Source organism: Vanellus vanellus (assembly GCF_965231255.1).
Source record: "Vanellus vanellus genome assembly, chromosome: 3".
Classification (NCBI taxonomy): domain Eukaryota; kingdom Metazoa; phylum Chordata; class Aves; order Charadriiformes; family Charadriidae; genus Vanellus; species Vanellus vanellus.
Genome location: NC_138907.1, coordinates 56483230 through 56505343, shown reverse-complemented (window position 1 = coordinate 56505343; position 22114 = coordinate 56483230). Strand labels below are relative to the sequence as shown.

At 39.0% G+C, this 22114-nt stretch overlaps 1 protein-coding gene across 1 annotated transcript in view; it reads right to left on the bottom strand.

Moving 5' to 3' along the window:
- Window positions 1-22114, bottom strand: part of UST (uronyl 2-sulfotransferase) — a gene marked incomplete at its 5' end in the record, with an annotated part of 166995 nt that overhangs the window by 86316 nt on the left and 58565 nt on the right. Inside the window, one exon of the mRNA XM_082481928.1 lies at window positions 13880-13923. Coding sequence (XP_082338054.1) covers window positions 13880-13923 — 44 coding nt within the window. The remainder of the gene's footprint in view (window positions 1-13879; window positions 13924-22114) is intronic.

The following is a 22114-nucleotide window of genomic DNA, read 5'->3' as shown; positions in this document are numbered from 1 at the left end:
ACTTTGCTGTGCAAGTATGTGAAAGTCTTCAAGAGAAACGTAAAGTAGAGACTGACAAGTGCCAGTGAAGGAGCAAAAGCACATACAGTATGTGTTTGCTTTGCATCCTGGAAATGTGATAAGTGTTGAGAGTTTGTAGGGCTATGGAAATGTTTAAAAAGGCTTCATAATTGCTATGAAAATCAAAGCAGTTAATAGAGTTGCACTTTGCAATATAGCGAGCAAATTATTTTCTTCATCAGTACTTCACTCAAGTGCAGTTTTGCTGCACTCAGATTACATTTAAGTTCTAATTAAATCCCTGACATGAATAGCCAGTAACTTTGGGTGAATCTTATTAGTATCAATCTTTAAAAATGAAATAAAATTAAAGCCGGCCTTTGTAAAGTCTCTATTCTAAGTGCTAACAACTTTACCAGCTAAAAAAAAAAAAATGACAATTGCTACCATGTTTGGCCAGTTCTCACCTTTGTTTCTGAAACTCAACTTCCTACGTAGCACAATTCTGTTCTGCATACAGACGATAACCATGGCAACCCAAAAAAGAAAGCATAAGCAAATACTCACTGCAGATTTAGAAAAGTGAAATAAAGGGCTATTATTTTCGGACAACTGTTTGGTTTAAAGGAGGCCAATATATCAATGCCTTGATTCAGTGAAAATCTGAATGCGCTTAGATAAAAATCAGACAAGATTCAAGATAAACACTACAGCTCAAAGCTCACTTCAGAAGAACACAGTCATTAATGGTAATCAAAACTTGACTTGCAGCACTGCTTAATGTGGCTAGCTTTAGGGATTCACTGCTGAAGCTTTGCTCATGTTTCATCTGTTTACGTCACCATTCCACTTACACAGCTGAATGCACCGGAGGGTGTGCCCAGTACACAAAGCCGTGCAGTACACAGGTTTTTGGCATATAAACAAGTATTTGTTTAATGTCACCAGTTCACTTAGGACACTACAAACCTGCTTTCTGCCTTTTAGAAAATGTCTAAGTAATTTCTTAGAAGAAGAAATACTTCCAGAAGCCTGAGTTTGTATCTGGTAGATCTAGAAATGCAAGAAATGGAAAACTTTTTCAGAGAGGAACTTCTTTCTTTTCGCCCTCATGATACTCACAACAGACTCAGACAATGTAAGAGATGGTGGCAAAGGAGGCACTTGAAAAGAAGGCTCCTATTATATTAGCAGAAACAAGATGGAAAACAGCAGTTGGAGGTTTACAAAATGCTAATTGGATTACATTTTATTTTACAATGAGAGTATGTATCATGTAGACTGACTAACTGCTGAGGTGATGCTCTGGCAACATGATACTCATGTAACAATATACACAACTTAAAAATAATTACAGAGTGACTTTATTGAGCACTGCATCAAAGCCCAGAGGTAATATAAACAATTCAAACAAGTAATTCACTTTGGATTTATATTAATTAGTACTTAGAGCTATGAAAAAGGAAAACCCACAGTATAATTACAACAGCCCTCTCCAAGGGTTTGGAAAGTTTTACAACAATTTACTTGTCAGTTCAAACTGAGGTTTTTTTCTTTTGTTCCACAGTTAAAGAAGATGTCAAGAACCATTGCAAATGAAATCGACTAGAAGAAAAAGCAAGTTTAATTCAAAATGAATTTGCATTACAGATGACGACCGTCAAACAGCTCTGCAGGGTAGGTCTGCCAGTCTCAGGAGGGGAGCCATTTCTCAGATCGTCTGACAAAAGCCCGGGCTTCCAGCTTCAGTAGTGGCTTTGTCTCCAGGTAAACCTTTGCACCATTTAAAAAAATAGGCTGGATAATAATAATAGGCTGCACTGTCAACTATTTAGGGATACACCCAAAGGCCTAAATCATTCCACTTTTACTCAGCTAAATCCAGTATAATTTTCCCCATTTGCCAAAAATTTCCCAGCCCAGGTACAACTAGCCCAGACAAATAACTCATGTCAGAGATACATGTTCCCAGAAAGCAATTCATTATCTTCACAACTCTTCAAGTGAGTGACCCCTGTCCTTACTCATGAGAGGGACCAGAAGTGGGTGCCAGAACTGGCTTCTCCTTTCTGAGCAGACGCTAACCTGTGGTCAGACAGTGCTCCATGTTTATCAGGTGAATGAGGCCAACCAACACAGACAAAACTGATAAGATCGTGAAAGCAACAAAACATCCGGTGATCTCACATCTCCATACAGCATCACATCTTCCCACTGCAACCCCTCTATTTTTTTTTTTCCCCTGTCCAAATGAGACAGAATTCTAAGAATTTTAAAAATGGCTTACTGGGTCAAAGCAATGGCCCATTTGGCTCACTGATTGCTGGACGATGCTCATTAGGCACCTGCAAACCTCAGTGCTGTCAGCAGTCTATTTCCCTCTAGTCTCTCTCCTTCTCCTCCGCTGCTCCCCAAGATTGCATATGGGATGTTAGAAGGCACATCCTTGCCTGTTGCCTGAACAATTTACACAACCTACTATACCAACAAATTCCAGCATTTTGGTATCCATCACACATTTCATTTTTAGCTCACCTTCTACCACTTCCAGAAAATACCCATTCTCACATTGTGGGTTTCATGAAGACAGATCAGATAATTCAGTCACCAGCTTTTAGATCTTCTTAGATGCATAAGATGCCCCTTTTTAATTGAGGTTTGTCACAAGCTTGCCATGGCCTATTTAAAGACCAACTCAAAGGCCACTAAGAGATAGCATGTTTCAAACCAAACTTCAGGAACTGCTGCACAAAATCTCATTCCAAACAAACATCAATTTACTCTTACTCACTTTTAAAGCAACTACAACAAAGAATTGCTAACACAAAGATATGTCAGCAGAAAACATGACTGAAAGATGAAAAAGAGAGAAAAAATAAATTACCAGTTAGACTCCTTCTTTCCCAGCTAAACCACACAAATCCAGTTATGTCAAGATCCACCTGTAAAGCGTAGTGACGCTGGACAGAGACAAGCTTTTGGAATTAATCAACTCAAAGCAGACCAGACAGCATTGCCTTCTCTATGGGTCACTGAAAATACACTAGAAACTACAAGAAAGGTAGGGGTGAAGTTTGTTTGCTTTCAAAGTTTGAAAGCAGAGCTGTAGTGGAGCACTGAAAATAAGGCAGAATCACAAGATTCTTCTGTTGCATTTTCATTAAGCAACTAATTTAATTGAAAAAGGATGACTTCCCCCACACACCCCAAACAACACATTTCATCTGCTTTGCAGCTGACATATTTGGAAGAATAAGTTAAAATGTGTTCTCTAATGATTCCACATCCCTAAGTACCAAAATAAATTGAAAACATAAGCATGGACCACAAGTAGCAAAAGGAGACTGGTTGTAGACATAGTCCTCAAACTTATGAAGACTAAAGAAGAGCATTACTATTAAGTGTCTGCCAAAGCTAATGGTTCCTGATGTGTTCCACAAAACAGATCTGTATAGCCAATATCAAAACCTCTATAAAGTTTTCTCTGAAGAAGTAGTGCACCCTTACAAATCTAAAAAGAGCTCAGTCCAAAGCATAGCAAAATCTCCCTGTTAAGTCTCAGATCACATCCTATTACAAGATACTATGGCTACACATACAACAAATTGAAACTATGATAATATCAATGACAACCTGGGAAAATTACAAAAAAAAAAAAAAAAAAGGTCAAAGACTGAGTTTTCGAAGTTTTGGCTGCATCCTGTCAACACATTGTTTTGCTCATTTTATACCATACACCTGATTTACCTTTCTACAACAGCAGCTCAGAGGTGAGCAAAGCCTCTACTTCTGCAATCTGCTGCACAAGATTCCCTGCCAAAGCAAGCGCAGAACCAAGTTTGTTTCAGGTACCTGAAGTTACAGCAAAGTTCAACTTCAGCACATGTATACAAAGATTCAAACAGGTTGGTAAAGAGCAGATGCTCTGTTCACTGAACAGTTTCAGGTGGTCACTCACGTTAGGCAGCCTCTGGAGGTGTGAGCAGGACTCCTGGCTCTAACAATTGAGCAACACTCGCTGTACACAAGCGATGGCAGCTCTTGCCCCTCTCAGGGAAGAAGCAGGTGAGAGGGAATCACCCTACCAAACAGATAAGTGCTTAGGGAGGGGGTACAATCAACACCTGCTAGATTAACCAAATCTTTTCCCCTTGCCCTTTCTTAACATAGCATGCTTTTTAACCTCTTCGTTCTTCTTGCTCTCCTCCGCAGTTGCGACTTGTTCACCTCTTCTGGGACCAAAATTAGACATAGTCCTGTATCATCACCCTAGTGCCAAAGAGAACTGAACAGTTATCCTTCATATCTTGCAGACATCCCTTTTTAAATCATCTCAGGGTAGCATTTAGAAGAATCAAAGCATATGGGACTGTCACTGGTATAGAGGGGGGTACAGAACATAAAAGCCATCCCTCTTTACCCTACATGAGTGTATGTAGATTACAATAGGAAAAGAACAGGAAGACCCTCATTAGTTTTCTTGTGAAAAGCAGTATTTTCATCTCTTACTTCTAAAGTTCATCACATTGTGGAAGTCATTTTACTGGTATGCACCTATCCGTAACAAGATAGAAGGGATAAATGATGTAAGGATGTGGTTCACTGATGCTGGTATTTGTTGAGGGAACTAGCATGAATTCAGGTAGATTAAGAATTTTGGTGTCACTTTAATTACCCAATTTTCTACTGGAAGGTTTTTCATGTAATATCAAAAACCCTTAAGCTGCAGAATTTGTGCAAGCCAGATTTTAACTCCAGAGCAACTTCACATTATATGTATATGTATCTTGGAACTGTAAAGTTTAAAGCTCCTGGTTTTCCTCCTGAGCCCAGGGTTTTGTACTCTGATGTGCTCAGAACACACTGGCACAGTTATTCTCTGTTTAAGTAATAAATCCTATCACATCCAACCCACATGTTTATATTGGATACTTACAAAATGAGAGATATTGAGTAGCTAAGCCTGGTTTTAAAACTTTTTATAATACATCACGGCAGTGGTGTTCCCTTAAGTAACCTAACTACCTTACAGTAGTTTCTATCCTTCCAATGCTATTATTCATGAATTCACCCTGGGAGCCAATAATATTGGATTTGAATGTGGTGAGTGGTAGACTAAATAATTTGCTCCTCTCTGTGCACTTGTCTTTCTTCACATTAAGGTTTAACCCTTTTGTACCTCTTGTGGTTGACTATCTACTGGGTTGCAGCTACTGCAACAACTTCTGGTTTCACCATTGCCAAGGATCTGTCATACTGTGTTTCAGTTTGCCGTCCTGCACTTTAACTTTAGGTCCCCTTCAGTAGTTTCACATTTTATTTTAATGTCTCCAATGTGCTTGTCTTTTCCACTGCACTTTGCGCTCGCACTTTATAAGTCAATTACAGTATGAAATAAGGGTTGTTTATAGCTGTAACTGGATTTTAATTTGTAAAACAGGCCAGTTCTGCTGGACTGTAACCCACGCGCTCATTACCGATGAGCTGGCTCCAAGATGCTCTCGCTCTGCATGCTCGGGGGAACTCAAAGGGACTGAATTTCCAACACAGCTTCTACAGATAACAGATTCAAATCTAGTTCATGACAGCATGTCACCACCTGGAAGGAGCAAAACTAAGCAGCACCTACAGGAAGGACAATGTGCTGCTGGCCAACTCTTCCAGCAGAGCCAGAACACAGTAGAAATCCCAGTGTCATCTACAATTACTCAAAGGCCCAGAATACCTTCCCCAACTGACCGTGGTTCACATCTGAGTCACAAGTGGATCCTGTAGTGTTGGAGATGCCACATGTTAGAGGCAATAATGGATGAGGCCCAGCATGAAGTGCTCCCATTTCACCCTTCTGCAATCTGAAATGATTAATCTGGCCTACTCAGGCAAATCAAACCTCATTCCTGCTGATCAAGGCAGGACTCCTTTCCGTTTCAATGAAAGAAACTTCTCCCTGTGTCTACTCAAAACCCTCAACAGTGCCAGCAGAGCAAAGGCCTACACACTCCTCCAGGAAGCCAGGGTGTTGTGGGTGCTGTCCTGAGAATTACCTATTCATACCCACACTGTCCTGTCCTTAAATTACTTACCCAAACTCCTCCTTCCCCTGAATTACCATGATACCACCACTCTCACACAGACCTCTTTAGCCCAGTCAAGACATGCTGTCCTCTTTGCCTGATGTCTTGATTCTACTGTTGACCACTCGTGAGCGAGTTCACAATCTCATTTTTGATTAAAGCTCATGGCCCTTATCAGAGTACTTTACCACTATTTACTGTTCCCTGAACTACACTTTATAGTTTTGTTAAGTGCCAGTAGAAGACTGCCAGGACCTATCAGCTCATCTTCAAAATCATGAGGTTTTCAAAATAATACTAGAAATTTTATTTATTTATTTATTTTAAGTTTTGCAAGCCTCCACAGGATCCCAAGTTCCAGGTTTTCAAGTTATTTTCTTCAAACATTGTAGCTGGAGAAAAAAAAACTTTTTTTTTTTTTTTTTCCGGTCAATAGAGATTCTTTCAGAACTGTTTAATGGTAACAGCTCAGGATATTCAAGAACAGCATCAACAAATATAAGACTCCTGGTAAAATCATGAGTGTTACTTAACTGAGTCACAAGGCTTAGCAACATCAACCAAATCAGTTTGTCACTTTCAAAACATACCCTGTCATGCTACCTCTACCCAGAATAGCAGATTTTTGGGTTTCCACTGAAGGTTTAGATCATTCAGACCCAGCTGTAATTGGACTTCAGTATTATAATCCAGCACTTCCTAATAAAAAGATAATGAAGGTAGCCATGATTGAGTGGATATGAATGAGTGGCTACGACCTCCTCCTATACCATGTTAGTTTATGAATACCTTCCTATCACAGAAAGAAGGGGAAGAAGAGGGGAATGTATTGGACAGGTGGAAATTTAAAACTGTAATCTGTAAGGACATTTATATGCTGTGAATTAATCTGCATAGATGATTTGCAGATGAACAAAAACCAATTCAGAATGGATTACGCGCTCAATTTCAGGGAAAACACAGAGCTCTGCCAGCTTCAGAAGTGGAGTTGCTAATGCCTTGGGTAGCTTTTTAGCTACGGTATATGATGTAGAACAAAAGCTACAAGTTGCAAAATTGGTGATATCAGAATTCTTCTGTTTTGTGTAACAGTGGGGAGGCTGCAGCGTTAATGCCAGTGGCAAGCAAAATTCACCTGTAATTACGCACACAGTCTGGCAAGTAAAGCAGAAACCAAAGATGAAATACTTCCCAAACATCTTTGAAATTAGATGGATGAAAACTACAGACTACTGTCAATCACAAAACCTGCATCCCTGTTGTCTCTCAAAGTCGTTCAAAATTGAGAGGCTGAAAATGTCAGGTTTAGTAAAAAGCCAATTCACTACTGTTGAAACTTTTGCAGTATGTCAGCATACACAGTATCCCTCATGGATTTATCTTCTTGTGACAGGCAATCTGGCTTTCATTTCCCCAGTCTCTTTGTACTGTCCATTTACTAGCAGTCAGCCTCCCCATATCAACGCCTTTCTGATATAGTATAAACTGAAGTATTCAAAAATAAGTAATAATCTTCTCTATTTTCTGTTTCTTTGTAAATAAAAGAATAAAATAATTTCTTGTCCTGAAGACTCTTGAGCAATAAATTAATATCAACAAAATGAACAAATTAGTACTCCAGTACTATTCAAATATTTTTATGACGCAATTCATGCTTAGTAGTACAGATTCAATTCCAGCTTTTGGCAATATCTCCATAATACTAGTGTTTTATACCATTCACCACCTGTAACTTCAGCAGGATTCCAACTGATTATAAATAACAGACAGTGCGGAAGACTGGAAAAAATCAGATTTTTCTTCCCTCAAGGTACTGTCATTTATAAGGAAGGAGAACACAATTAAAAAAGAACATAAAATAATTATTCCAAATATTTCTATAATTTTTTTTACACAGCCTTTAATGAACTGCGAAAAGTGAAGAATTTTTTACGTTTTTGAAAATCACAGTATTCTACTGACTGTACTAGCCTCAGTTATACAGTAAAACAGTACTTCAAACTGTGGTTTGAAGTGGTAAAGGCACTTACTGAATTCTCTTTTAATATTTTGATTTTATCAGCCAGGTATTGAGTCTGGCAATCACAGAAAGTTAATTACTCTATTTTAGCGTTTCTAAATTCTGACAGTTTTTGCTAGCTGCGAATTTTCACACTGCATGATCATCTCATAAACAACTCTTCATTTTACAAGCAGGATAGGGCATTTTTAATCACTGAAATCTCCTCCCACCCTGCCCTGCATAGATTGCACCAAAGATTATCCACCATTTGTTTTAGGACAGCTAAACATAGAATTTTAAAACACACGCTACTATTCACACCTTTAAAATCCCTAATAAGCATGTGCCTAAAAGGAAACAATTCTTGCTCTTTTCTTTTTTTAAAAAAATCAAGCACTTCATCCCTAACAAATTAATCACTTAAGACTGTGGAGCACTGCAGGAGTATAGCCATGTTCTCAAAAAAGACGGCTACAACTAAAACACAAGTTCAAATGAAACAGAAAATATCCACTAAAAAAACCCAAACCAAACACTAAATGAAAAATGCACAGCTCTTGGCTGTTATCTTAGTACTGTTATCAAAAGAATTGGAAAAAATAAATCTGATGACCATAAAATCTCAATGTAATGAGGGCAATGCTGACATCAACTGTTAGTAAGACTTAAAGTCAAATAAAATAGTAAAAAAAAAAAATCTAGTTGACACTGGAGGGTGACAAGTACTACACACAGTACATACATACATACATACCAGAGGCCACTCAAGGTTTCTGTTATCTTTTCCCATAGTCTTGATCCATAAGGAAAACACGAACAATTATCACGTAAGTAATAGGTAAGAACTAAAAGAATGAAAAGGGTATTTATCCTCTTTCCAGCTTCAAATCAACAAAATTAGATCAAACTTATTTTGTGTATACATTTTATTTCTTTTCATTTTGACCTCATCCTGACCCACATCCATTTTTGTATTCACTTAAAGGTTTGAAGCACTGTCACACACGTGCTAAGCATAGGGCTTTGCTGACACCTAAACAGCCGCCAAAAGACATTGTGTCCATGACAGGCATCCCATGGGAAAACCATCAAGAAAAGGAGAATAGAGTATTAGAATGTAATTTATCTGTCATCTCCGTGCACAGCTCCTTTACACATATATATCAGTTGCACCAAAAGAGGGACAAATCCTGATGCTCTTGCCAAGTTCTCAGGGGAAAAGCTTTCAATCAATAACAATAGCAGGTTTGATAAAGATCGCATCATTTGTCCTTAAAGGTCACGTTCACCATCTTGGATGGAAGAAAAAAACCTCAGGAAGTTTTGCTAAGGAAATAGCTAGCCCAAATACTGGGATAAAATACACGTTTTATTTGCTGAAGTGCTCGACATGAAATATATCAACTGAACACCATCAATCACTAATGAACATCAATTTCACAGGTTTTTTTTTTTTTTAAAAACAGGCTAGCATCACCTGTAGGCATGACTTAGACTCCAACCTACAGAGAAAGGATTAACACATGATCACTTTGCAAAAACCTTAAAATTGGTATTTTCAGATGCATATGAAAAAAAAAAACAACACAGGAGCTCCTGGACAGAGATTTGAACTAGGAAATTCAAGTGCTTTAAGATGAACAGTTAATTTTTACTGACAGAGTAGGAGGTTACGTTTGGCTCAAATATATTCCCTTTTTATCTACTACCGACTAACACCAGCAAGACCAGAGCTGTGCTAGGATTACTGGAGTTTGCATCTACCTGCAGAGAAGCACAGAGATCTGCCTTAGGACGCATGAAAAACTAGGATTAGTCAACCTCTGGTAAAATTTTTGGTGTCTAAGGATCGAAGAAGAGTAGCATATGCCAGACACATTACCTTCATACCACTGACATGATAACCTTCATACCACTGGCAAGGGTAACCACTGCTAATCTTTTAACAGATAAGTAAACCCTTTACTGGGGGAAGACTTGAAAAGCTGGCTGAACGGGCCTTAAAGGGAGAACCAGAACCACACCAGCAACGTTCATGAACAGCAGCGAGCAAAGCTTTCCTTCTCTGCTTGCGCCGAGAAAATTGTTGCTGCCATCTTTATTTGAAAAAACAACCCAGTACCCCGATGTCGTGAAATGTGATGATGCTATTCCTTATTCAGAGAACATATGCTATTTTCAGTTCTTCCACTGGGAAAAAAAACACCACATAGTATTTAAAAAACCCAAACTTTTGCCACCTAGCCATTAGGAAAAGCCAAAACTAATACAATTTTCAACAAAACACTGGAATGTACTCTGCAAAAGAGCTAGTCTAGTGCATATCAACTGTTGGTGGCCTTACACTACAGTTAACTACATACCACTGATACTAGCCCATTATTAGTCATTTTAACTCCAGGCAATGGACTGTTGTTCATTAACTTGATTGCTAGTTTTTAAGCATTTTTAAGCAGACACATAAAATGAAAATCCTTTTGACTCTAAAAATTACTTCCTAAACCTACCAAATCCCCCTCTCATGTTTTCATTTCATTCAGGGCATGCTGTAAGTCCCTCTGAAGAATACAGTGGACATCAGGAAAATGCTGGAGAGCTTCACGTAATAGCGCCATGTAGGACTGACCACAGTTGAATGCAGGAGAGCACAGGTATGCTTTCCAGGATAAGTGACTACTAGGATTGAAAGAAACAAATCGAGGGCTTTGTCATCTGTGCATTACACGTACTACTAAAAGAAAGGTGCATCATGTCACCTGTGCTTTGTGAGGACCACAACTGAAAATATTATTCTTAATTAAATATTTTAAATGTCGGATTCAGAATTAAATTATTCCGACACCTTTTTACATTTCAAATTAAACCATTCATTGAGCTTAACCATCTGTTAGTTTAATTGTAGACAGTTATCTAGTCATATGAATAGAGGCTACCGGAAAGATAACGACAATTACAGTGAATTTAGTTTCACTCACGCAGGCAGAGTTCACGGTTCAGAACTGAAGCTGTAGGACTACATAGGTAAATAATTGCGCTTAGCCAGTAATGCAATGCTTGAGACTTACAAAGCAAGAGCATCTTCATGCAAAACATGACCCTAAACAAATACCAGGAATTTTCTGCCCTTTTACCAATCCCCACCCATGTTTTGATTAGAAGAATGAAAAACAAAACAAAAAAATCCACCCAAGAACAAGAAAGCTTGCCCACATGTTGTCCAAGGGATGATCAAAATGTGTCCATTCAGCAAAGTTTCTAAACACAAGCAAGTACTTCAAAAAGCAAAATACTTGTAACTTATACAAGGCTATAGCCTGTTATTCCACTGAGCTATTCACCAAGGTTTCAGGAGTGAGGACAATTACAGAGGAAGCCCAAAAACTTTACTGACTGTAAGTAGCTAATCAAAGAGTACCTACACAACCAATCAATCCATTGTGTAGGTATCTAATCAGCTGGCCTTTCTACAGACAGCTGAGATGCAGCTGGATGAAACTCTGTCAACACAGCCCAAAATTACATGTTTAGATAGGCAAAAGTAATTTTCATAACATAAACAGGAATGCGTGGCTTGGATAAAGCTGTCCAACTGTTACTGCCCATTGGAGTATAGTCCCCACCCACAGCACCATTAATTGGTAATGCAGAATTCCTGAAGTAAAAGGACCAAAATCTGAGTAAAGTTTTCAAGGTTAAAAACTCTTACCTGGATTACAGCTTTTTCCTTATTGGCACAGCTAGGCATTTCTGAATGCTAATGTAAGCATGAAAAACACAGGTCGGGTATAAGTATTGCTTTACCCTTCCAAGCCGAGTGCTCACTGTGGATACCTGATAAACATAATGCTTTACCCCATGCAAGCTGCTGTACTTCTGGGCAAGAAAAGCAGATGGTACCCAAATAGCAATAAATAAATAAATAAAAGAAAAATCTTTCAAGAGCACAAGAGGGTACTAAATAAATTTTAAGTGTGAAACATTTGTTTAGTCCCATCTCAGTTAGTAATGATGAATTTAACAGGTTGATTTTGTCACTTCCATCTACATCCATTTGTTTTTGTAACTGTGCATGTGGAAAAAGTGAGTAATTTGTGTCGAAAGGAAGAAAATCAGATGTACATCATCCCTCTGAGTGAACTTTAAGAGCGTAACAAATTTCCACATATGAGCTGAAAACTACAGATCTCATGTGCCCACGGAGTCTGCAGCAAAAAGTGAAGAAACCCAGATTATTGCAGCTTGTAGCTTGCTTTCACTGATAACTAAGCCAAGTCAAATTGCTTTCTGCATTACCTTCCTTCCACTACCCAAAAGCCAACTGTTTCACCACACTGATGCACACATGTGGCTGAGCATTTAAGCTCAAGGCTTGGTGGCTCAGGATGTGATTTCATGCTCAGTTTGAACAGACATGGGTGAGGACTACCATCAGAGATGTGGCTCTTCACCTCCACCCCATCTCTAACTGCTCACTCTTAATCTGCTGCACCAGCATTCATGGTGGGCCACATCAGTGGAATAATCTGTCTGAAAACTAAACTAGAAGACAGATATGTTTTCAGGTAACTGTTCTAGCTCAGCCACATCAGCCTGGTGGGAATCCTGCACTGCTGAGGAGAAAACGACCCTTTCATCAGCAGACTACACTCTTTGGCTAGAAGTGACCCTGGAATCTCACCCTTTCATGAGGAGTTCTTAAAACAGGTAAAATTTCTACTTAAATACCAACAGAGCTTACAAAAGCATTCGGGCATTTAAGTTCCATTAAAACAATACTACTTGAAAAGTTTTAATATTAAAGAACACTGTAGGCTATATTATATAAATTAGCCTGTGGCTAATTATTATTATACACATAATTACAGTATCTCCGCTCCCCTTTCCACTTTGGTGTTTTACAAGTAACAGTGAGAATTCTGCATAATTTGGAAAGAAAACTTTCAGAAAAGCTGCACCTTCGAAGTGTTGCAACTGCACAGCATAAAGACCTCAAAACCACATGTAGTTTTACCCAAATACCTCAATAAGATACTACACTGTATCTACAGAAATAAAGTGAGTCTAGAGAAATTAGAACTTGGCAAGAGAACTGCTGTCTTGGTTTTTTTTTTTTTTCAATAGTTACTATAGAAAAGGAGTTAGAATAGCCTTCTTGTCTGGAAAGACAGACACAAGACAGTACCAAAACATGTTTTAGAGAATAAACCAACACAGGGTAAAACAAAAGAAAACAAAACAAGAGACCCTAAAGGCCTGCTTCCCCCTTTTCCTCTCAAAGAAACCATCACAACGCTGATCCTTACCTGAAATGTCATGAGGCGCCATGATGACGGTGAGGGAAAAGAAAAGCCAACGCTGCAGAGTCATATGCGATGGGAACAGCATACCTTATCCTTATAAAAGGACTCATTACACATATTCACTAAATATACCCTACTGCTCTGCTTGAAAGCATCGCACCTGCGGCAGAGCCCATGTTCTAGGAACTGCTGCCAGCAAAAAGGCTGTTTTCACTTGCCTTATTAGCTCTAACTGAGGTGTCTTGTTTTCGCATGAATGTGCTGACAGACAAAACATCACTAAAATCCTCCCTCCCCTTCACTCAATGACAAAAATTCCATTAGTTTAATCACGCAGAGATTTAACCCAAGTTAATTACAAATGCCTGAAAACACTGGGAGAAAAAGTCAGAAGGGCCAAGTGCTGTTGATGTAAACTCAGCAGAGTTGCTTTGCACACAAGTAAACATAGTTAAAACCCAAAAAAGCAAGAAAAAAGTAAATGAAAAATAACAGCAGCTCACCTTTTGAGGAGGTGGTCCGTGGTCATCCAAATAAGTGGAATTTCCTATAAAAGAAGAAGGATAGAGATAAACAAAAGTCATCCAGTGCAACTTCAAAACTTGCCAATTCATGGAACTAGTGTATCTCTATCCCACTGGTTCTGTGGTGGCAAATAATTCAAGGAAAATACATACACTCTGCTTTAATTTTTGATTAACAAGAGAAAAACAAAACTAATTTGGCTACATTTGTGATAAAGATTAGACATACACTGTTATTTCAGGACAAAAAAAAAAAAGGGCCAAGGCAGCTTTAATTAAATAATCACTGCATTCAATTATTTGCATGACAAAAACTGTCAGATGCATCCTTGTGCATTTCAAGCAAGTGAGCACAGTTAACCTCAAAAAGATTTCTTAAATAATACAGTATCAAAGGCCTTCATCAGACTTTGGTCTGACAGAGTTAAGAAGCATTCACTTATCTCTAACAGGGATTTTCCCCGACCTCCAAGCTACTTTTTTGTTCCTGAACAGTATCGATTGAATGGGAGCTGTATTCTGATGTAATTACACCTGCCCCTTCAAGATACTCTTTTAATTCAGGTGAAAAGCTTCAGAAAAAAACACCCAACTTCTAAAATTTAAGTGCTTCCTTCTTAGTTAGCTACAATAAAAAAGGCAACAATTTCAGACTTTTCACCCATTACTTAGACACATTGATAAATAAAATACACCACCACCACCACCACCCCCCCCAGACAAGAAGGGGAAGTTTGTGTGTGAGTGAGTGTGATGAATTTCCACGTACAATAAAAAGTCAGGATTACTTTGCAGAACTATTTTGCTTTCTGTTTTTCCTATGCTTTCCTAGCATAGGTTAAGAAGTGATGAAAACATGAGTGAAAAGGCTTCCAACTCATCTAAAGGTAAGTCCCAATACCCCAAACTCTTTCTTTTACAGATTTACGTACCCTGATCTTGCAAGAGTTCACACAACTACAAAAGCCTGAACAGTAACTTCTCGATGGTCATCTGTGTCCTGGTTTGAGGTAAAAATCATTATCTTCTGAAGCATACCAGAAACTCATCTTTCTATACATGTGGCACAAGTACGCATCCTCCAAACAACCCAGTTGATTATTTTAATGCCACAGATAATATGTCTGATTCCCTATATTCAGGATCATTTCTATTATTCATTCCTCTGATATGATTCTAACTGTCAGGGAAGTAATTCAGTTCCCAAACTGCTAACAGAGTTGTGTACGGCTTTCCAATAAAATAGCCACTCCATACACAGTGAGATGGACTTGAAAAGAAGCGCTTCAAGAAAATCCAGAGTTACACCTGGAAGGTGAGCAAATAAAGCTCTGTTAGTGCCTCTCCTTTCACACTCATTCAGGATTTAACTTTCCTGTAGGATCAGGGTATTACTATGTAGTTCATGGCAATTTTCTCCTCTTTGAAACTAATTAAGCTGAAAGACTGCCACTGTTATTGATAAAAATAACTCTTATGGTTTTCTCATTGTCTCAGGAAAATCATTTCATTTTGATCCATGCTAAAACAAGTGATGATTATTAAGAAGCATTTTTGCTGTCTAAACAAGTTAACAAATTAGAGATAATAAAGATTATATGAAAACTTCTAATTTGTTAAAAAAAAGTAACAAAACTGAGTTTTATAATTGATATTAAGAAGGATACGGCAATAGACGTATATTTCTTGTCTCCCCAAAACACAGGCAGTTTAGGCTTACCCAAATAAAAAGGAATACTAACTACATATATATTAACTCTATCTTTAGCAATCACCTATCAAAGCCCATTTTACTGTAGAGAGGGATTTGAATTACCGCCTTTTCTTGAGAAAACAGATCAATACAGTCATAGTTTATACAGTATCTTACACAGCAGCATCAAGAGTGTCTGAGCTATATTACAGAAATCTTTCTGATATATTCTTTAAAATTAAGGAGCCAGTAACAAACAACTTCACTCTTCTGTGTCAGTAATCTGTGTTCTTAGTATGCATGCTGCATCTTCCTTCCTTTGTAATTTTTTAATCATTAAAATTACATCAAAACATCCCTGCCTTTAAACATGCATCCTGTAGGCTTGATTTGTGTTCTCAAAATGTTTTTGGTCTGTCTGGTAAGGTTTTTTTGTTTGTTTCATTGGGTGGTTTTACAGCACAGTCTAGTTTCTACTATATGCACTTAAAAGACAACAGTACAGTTTTGGCCCACTTTATAAAGGTCTTTTTCATGGCAGCTGCTTGCTCAAATCCAGAAGCAACTAACGGTGACAGAAACTAATTGCCAGACAGACACAAGTGATTAAAGAAATTAGGAGCACTGATTTGAAACCTAGTCAGAATAGCTTACAAATGAAGAGCAGAGGAAGGAAAGCTGGAGACATTCCCCGCTCCCTCACGCTGCCCCACGTGCTGAGCTAGTTCCCCTCCCCTGCCCCATCTCCTACTCCTGCTCCTCAGGCACATGAACCAGAGCCAATCTCAGCATCCACAGCATGCCACATCAATTCAATAGTCCGAATTCTTTTGGGTTCAAGTTTAAAATGAGTATCTGTTTTCAGTAATAAAAGCGAAACCATTTGCTGTATGAGTCATGCCATAGCCTAAGTAAAAAAACACTAAAATAACGCCACAAATCCAGCTGCAATGGAGTGGAGCGGGCAGGCTCTGGGGTACGCCAGCCAGTTCGTTAGCCCTGCAAAGCCCTACACATGCTCTCATTGATCATCGTATCTTAGAATTACGCTTGCTTCCATTCTGCTTGCCATACAGGGGCCACACTACATCGGCCTTAATGCACACAGAAATATCCTGAAAAACGTGCACCTACGTCAGAATATTTCTGCAGAAAACCTGCAGGAAAGATGACGACTTTCTAACACAAGAAGAGGCCATGAAAGCATATCATATTAAGCATGACTCCAGAGTTGGATATTTCCAAATTTTATGAACTTAAGATGGGATGCCACTTTCACACATATGGCCACTTTTCAGAGAATACACATCAGACTAGATTAACTTAAAAATGAAGGGAAAACTCAGGATGATAAAGATTGCTACGATGGAGGAATACCAAGTAAAGCCAATCTGTGAACTATTGTCTACTAAGAGATGACAAAGTAGTACAAAAAAGGAGAGCTGCACAGTAAAAATCAGGGACTTAGGAGGGAATACCATAAACACCGAAACTGCTGTTCATAATCTCAGGTGTTTACTGTAACTACATCAACATGACAAGCTTATCTAAGATGGAGAACATTATTATGCAGCTTTTATATGCTCTGGCACAGACAGCATGTGTTTGACATCACTAAGTGCAACAAGAAGAGAAGAGGCTTTCTGTGGTGGAAATGACAGAGCGATAGGAGGTCATCTTTCCTCATTAAGAACCTAGTCCATTGCCCCAAAGCAACCCGTGTCATTAAATTATTAGAATGATTTCTCTGAAGTACTTTAATAAAGCTTTACTAAAGACATCATTGCTTTTGTCAGTTGCCCAACAAGACACTTCTAGATTATTTTTTTTTTCCTGGTGAAAAGTACTTATTCTTTAAAAACAATTTTTTCTGCCTTACAATATATTCTGCCTTCCTGTAATACTGTGAAAGTGCAAGGCATTAGAAACAAGTCAGACAGAATAATTAAGTCTCAAAACAGTGGGATTATGCATTCCACAAACATGCTCAACAGCACACTTGAGTTGATGGAACACAGTCTCCTCCAGTCTCTGTCAGGAAAAAAATAAATATAAGATTCAGCTTTATTACAGAACATGGTGAATATGTGGAAGCAGCCCAAATTTCTCCAGAATTTATTATCTTTGAGGTTAAGTGAATCAGCTGTATGCAAAATCTTTGGGGAAACCTTGTGGTTATGTTCCTTTTTTCTTGGAATCACTGAAGTGTGGGGGTTTTGCTTGAAACGAGCCAAGTTTATACAGAGAAAGATGGTCAGTCACCAGGATTAAGTACAAATATTACTGTGTCCAGTTCAGAACAACAGAAAACAAGAATAACTGCAATCCTGGAAAAAAAACTCCAAAAGCTGACGGGAGAGTATAGGAAGAGGTGTTAAATGGGTTTATGTATGAACTGAACACCCTTTGATAGCAACCGAAACAGGATCACTCCATCTGAACAACTCAGATATCATGCGGAAAGAATTGAGTAGAGATGAAGGGAGAAAGCCAACATGGAAAATGTGGAGTTTTGACTGTTTTCTTGGAGCAGGGTTTTCCCTTGGTGGGAATCACAAGCAGCAGTCTAAAGGAGCTAGGATCCAGTTACTGGCAAATTTAACGTGTCTTGTGGAAATCCTGCTTTGTTCTCTTCACTTGGTCACCATCTCAAAATTCCAGGCACCAATACAACCTTTACTGGCATACCATCCCTTAGATCATCTGACGTCTAAAGGAAAGGAACTGTTTAATAATTGTCTGATGAGTCTACTGGTCTGGAAAACAAGGCTTTGAAGAACAACTTCGCCACCAAGCACTCCTAATCATTAAGGACCACACCTTCAAAATAAATAAAAGTGCCAGTGAGTAACTGCCCCATTGCCAGTTATCATTTTATTCTACACAGTTTTCTTGCTCTTTTCTTTCCACCACAAAAAAATTCCCACTACAGAAAACACTGGGGAGGCTCTACTGGTAGAAGTGTTAACTCAAATGGGATGCCTGTGGCTGGCAGCACGTACCCAGGCCAGACAGGACTGCAGGAAACAATAGACTGGGGGTGGTTTCTGCAGTTCATTCTCAGCCTCCTGCATTTTAGAGACTTTTTTTTTTTTTTAACCTTTTTTTTTTCCTCCCAGCGGAGCAGTGGACATCCTTAGAAATTTCATAGATTTTTTTATACCTCTGAAATAATAAGCTATTCTTAGTCATCATGTCATGGAGCCCACGAAGGAAGGGGGACAGGGACTACTACAACTTGAAAACCAGCAGCGTAGCAGAATGACGTTGCCCAGGTCAAATCCAACCTAAAAGGATAACTCTGCTATTGCTGAGGTCAGCAGAGTCACGCCAGCTTTAACAGAGGGAACTTTTTCAAAGGTGTGCAGAAAAGATTAACATAGCAAAACATACCAAAACCCCACTGACCAATCTGCATGGGAACATAAAATGACTTATTGCAATTTCTTCCACCATATGTAAAACGCTCTGTACCTACAATTGGTTTCCTCTGTGCAAGACTAGCATGCTGTCAAAATTTTCATTGTGACCACGAAAAAAATGTAGAGTAAGCATTATTTTTTAAAAAACACACTGAAATGGATTTTTCTACTTCCTTTCTTGCCTTTCAAAGCATTTTGGTTATTCCTCATTTTTAAAATCATAAATACCAAAAAAAGCCCCAACCTCAAACCCCTACATTTAATTCACTCTACATCATTGCACGCAATGAAGCAAAAAAGCTGGAACATGGTAAAAATACCTATTTGGCTTTATTACCCAGTCAGCTGAACCTTGGAAACTTCATTAAGATATAATTCAGAACTGTTTACCTACCAGTCTTACACTTCTAACACGATTAAGAGAGAAACTGGCACATATAAGCAGTTTTTGAAAACTTACTGGTAATTCTGCATATGTAATATATGTATAAAAGTACCACTGGGATACAGATATGAGTTTGGATAATGGTAGGTTCTAAACCAATGCAGAATATACATCAGAGAAAGATTCTAAACGAAGAAAAATACCTTTATGAAAACAAAGAATACTGTCTTCTGTATACTTATCAGTTTGTCCAAATCTATTAGTGTTTATATTTATATACTTGCCTTTTAACATACTCAAGACTAGAGTGTTAACTCATTCTATAGGGCAATTTCTTAGGAAAAATGTCCACTTTAACTGTATTTGTTACATTCAAACATACTGAAATGTATAATTATAATTAATAAATGAGATTCAAAACTTTCAGTGATTATTGTAAAACAATAATAATAATAAATTCTAATATGACTCCATCTATCCAAATTATGTGATATACAGCAACCACTATGATGGAAATATCACAGACATTGGGTTTATAGGTGATACTCCTGGTGCTTTTTGCTTTTGCTTCTACCTCCTAATGACAGACTTTTCAGCCTAATGATTCTACAAGACGAAAGACCCATTTCAATGAACGTTTAGAAATGTTGGCTAGATGAAACTGAATCTGAATATTCAATAATGAAAATTCTTGGCTAAAACTGCTCTCAAATAAGGAGAAAAATCCTTCCATCTTACAAACTCACAAAGACAGACCCAGGTGGTCTGACATCAGAAAGTTCCTAATCTTCCTGCTACAAGCACCCACATTGTGTATTTGTCCTATACACATATCAAGCAGTTGAATATTTTGCTCCAAGACTCTTGCTGGGAGACTTTTCCTAACCCCCAACTGTTAGACACTTGCGTCTAATCTTCACTCTGGAAGTCTTCCATGACCAGTTCACACCGGCTTTTTCTTGTACTGGCCTTTAGCACCCAGAAGTCTTCATAGCCCATTATATACATTGTTACTTATGTAAAGAGCACTGGTATTAAATTTGGTAACAATACCAAATGAAGGGATTTGGCCTCTGCTGAAACTCTGTTGCGAACACAGAAAGATACCGATCAGTTAAAGACATGGTCTGAAAACACAAGATGCAATTCAGTAAAAACAAGCATAAAAATTTCAACTTGGGTCAGAGCAACATCTTCATAAAAGCACAATGGAAACAAAGGGGAAATTGCAGAAAAGAGTGGGGGGAGAGGTAATGGGAGGTGAATACAAATTCTCTTCCTTTGGATCTCTTTGACCACTTCATGAAAACTTTTCAGGAAGATCTTTCCACTCCAGCTGAGTGTACAGCGATTGTTTCAATAGCTTGGCAAGAAGTCTGTTTTAATTGATTGTCATATGAAGAAATTTGTAAGGCTTAAGAGTTACTCCATTTCCCCCTTTCCTCCTGAATGATAGATAGGTGCAAGAATGTTTGCAGGCCGTTTGCCTTCAACGTAAACTTTTTTACCTCTACCCTACAGAATGCACGACACATAGGAAGAAACTCTGTGGGATAAGATAAGAGTCATGGATGTCATCTACCTTGACTTTAGCAAGGCTTTTGACACTGTCTCCCATGACATCCTCATTAGGAAGCTGAGGAAGTATGGGCTAGATGAGGTGACAGTGAGGTAGATTGAGAGTTGGCTGCGGGACAGAACTCAGAGGGTTGTGATCAGCAGCACAGAGTCTAGTTGGAGGTCTGTAACCAGTGGTGTCCCCCAGGGGTCAATACTTGGTCCAATCTTGTTTAATATATTCATTAATGACCTGGATGAGGGGACAGAGTGTATCCTCAGCAAGTTTGCTGATGATACCAAACTGGGTGGGGTGGCTGACACCCCAGAGGGCCACGCTGCCATCCAGCATGACCTGGACAGGCTGGAGAGCTGGGCAGAGAAGAACCTAATGAGGTTCAACAAAACCAAGTGCAAGGTCCTGCACCTGGGGAGGAAGAATGCTAGGCACCAGTACAGGTTAGGGGCGGACCTGCTGGGAAGTAGCTCAGAGGAGAAGGATCTGGGGGTTGTGGTAGACAGTAAATTATCCATGGCCCAGCAATGTGCTCTTGTTGCCAAAAAGGCCAATGGAATCCTGGGCTGCATAGGGAAGAGTGTGGCCAGTAGGTCGAGGGAGGTCATTCTCCCCCTCTACTCTGCACTGGGGAGGCCACAACTGGAATACTGTGTCCAGTTTTGGGCTCCCCAGTTCAAGAGGGACAGGGAACTGCTGGTGCGAGTCCAACGAAGGGCAACTAAGATGATTAAGGGATTGGAGCATCTCCCTTATGAGGAAAGGCTGAGAGAGCTGGGACTCTTTAGCCTGGAGAAGAGAAGGCTGAGGGGAGAACTTATTATGGCGTACAAGTATCTAAAGGGTGGGTTGAAGGAGGATGGAGCCAGGCTCTTTTCAATGGTTCCAAGTAACAGGACGAGGGGTAACGGGCACAAGTTAGAACACAGGAAGTTCTGTTCAAACACAAGAAAAATCTTCTTTACGGTGAGGGTGACAGAGCACTGGCACAGGCTGCCCAGGGAGGTTGTGGAGTCCCCTTCCCTGGAGATTTTCAAGACCCGCCTGGATGCAGTCCTGAGTAATGTGCTCTGGGCAATCCTGCTTTAGCAGGGGAGTTGGACTAGGTGATCTCTAGAGGTCCCTTCCAACTCTGAAAATT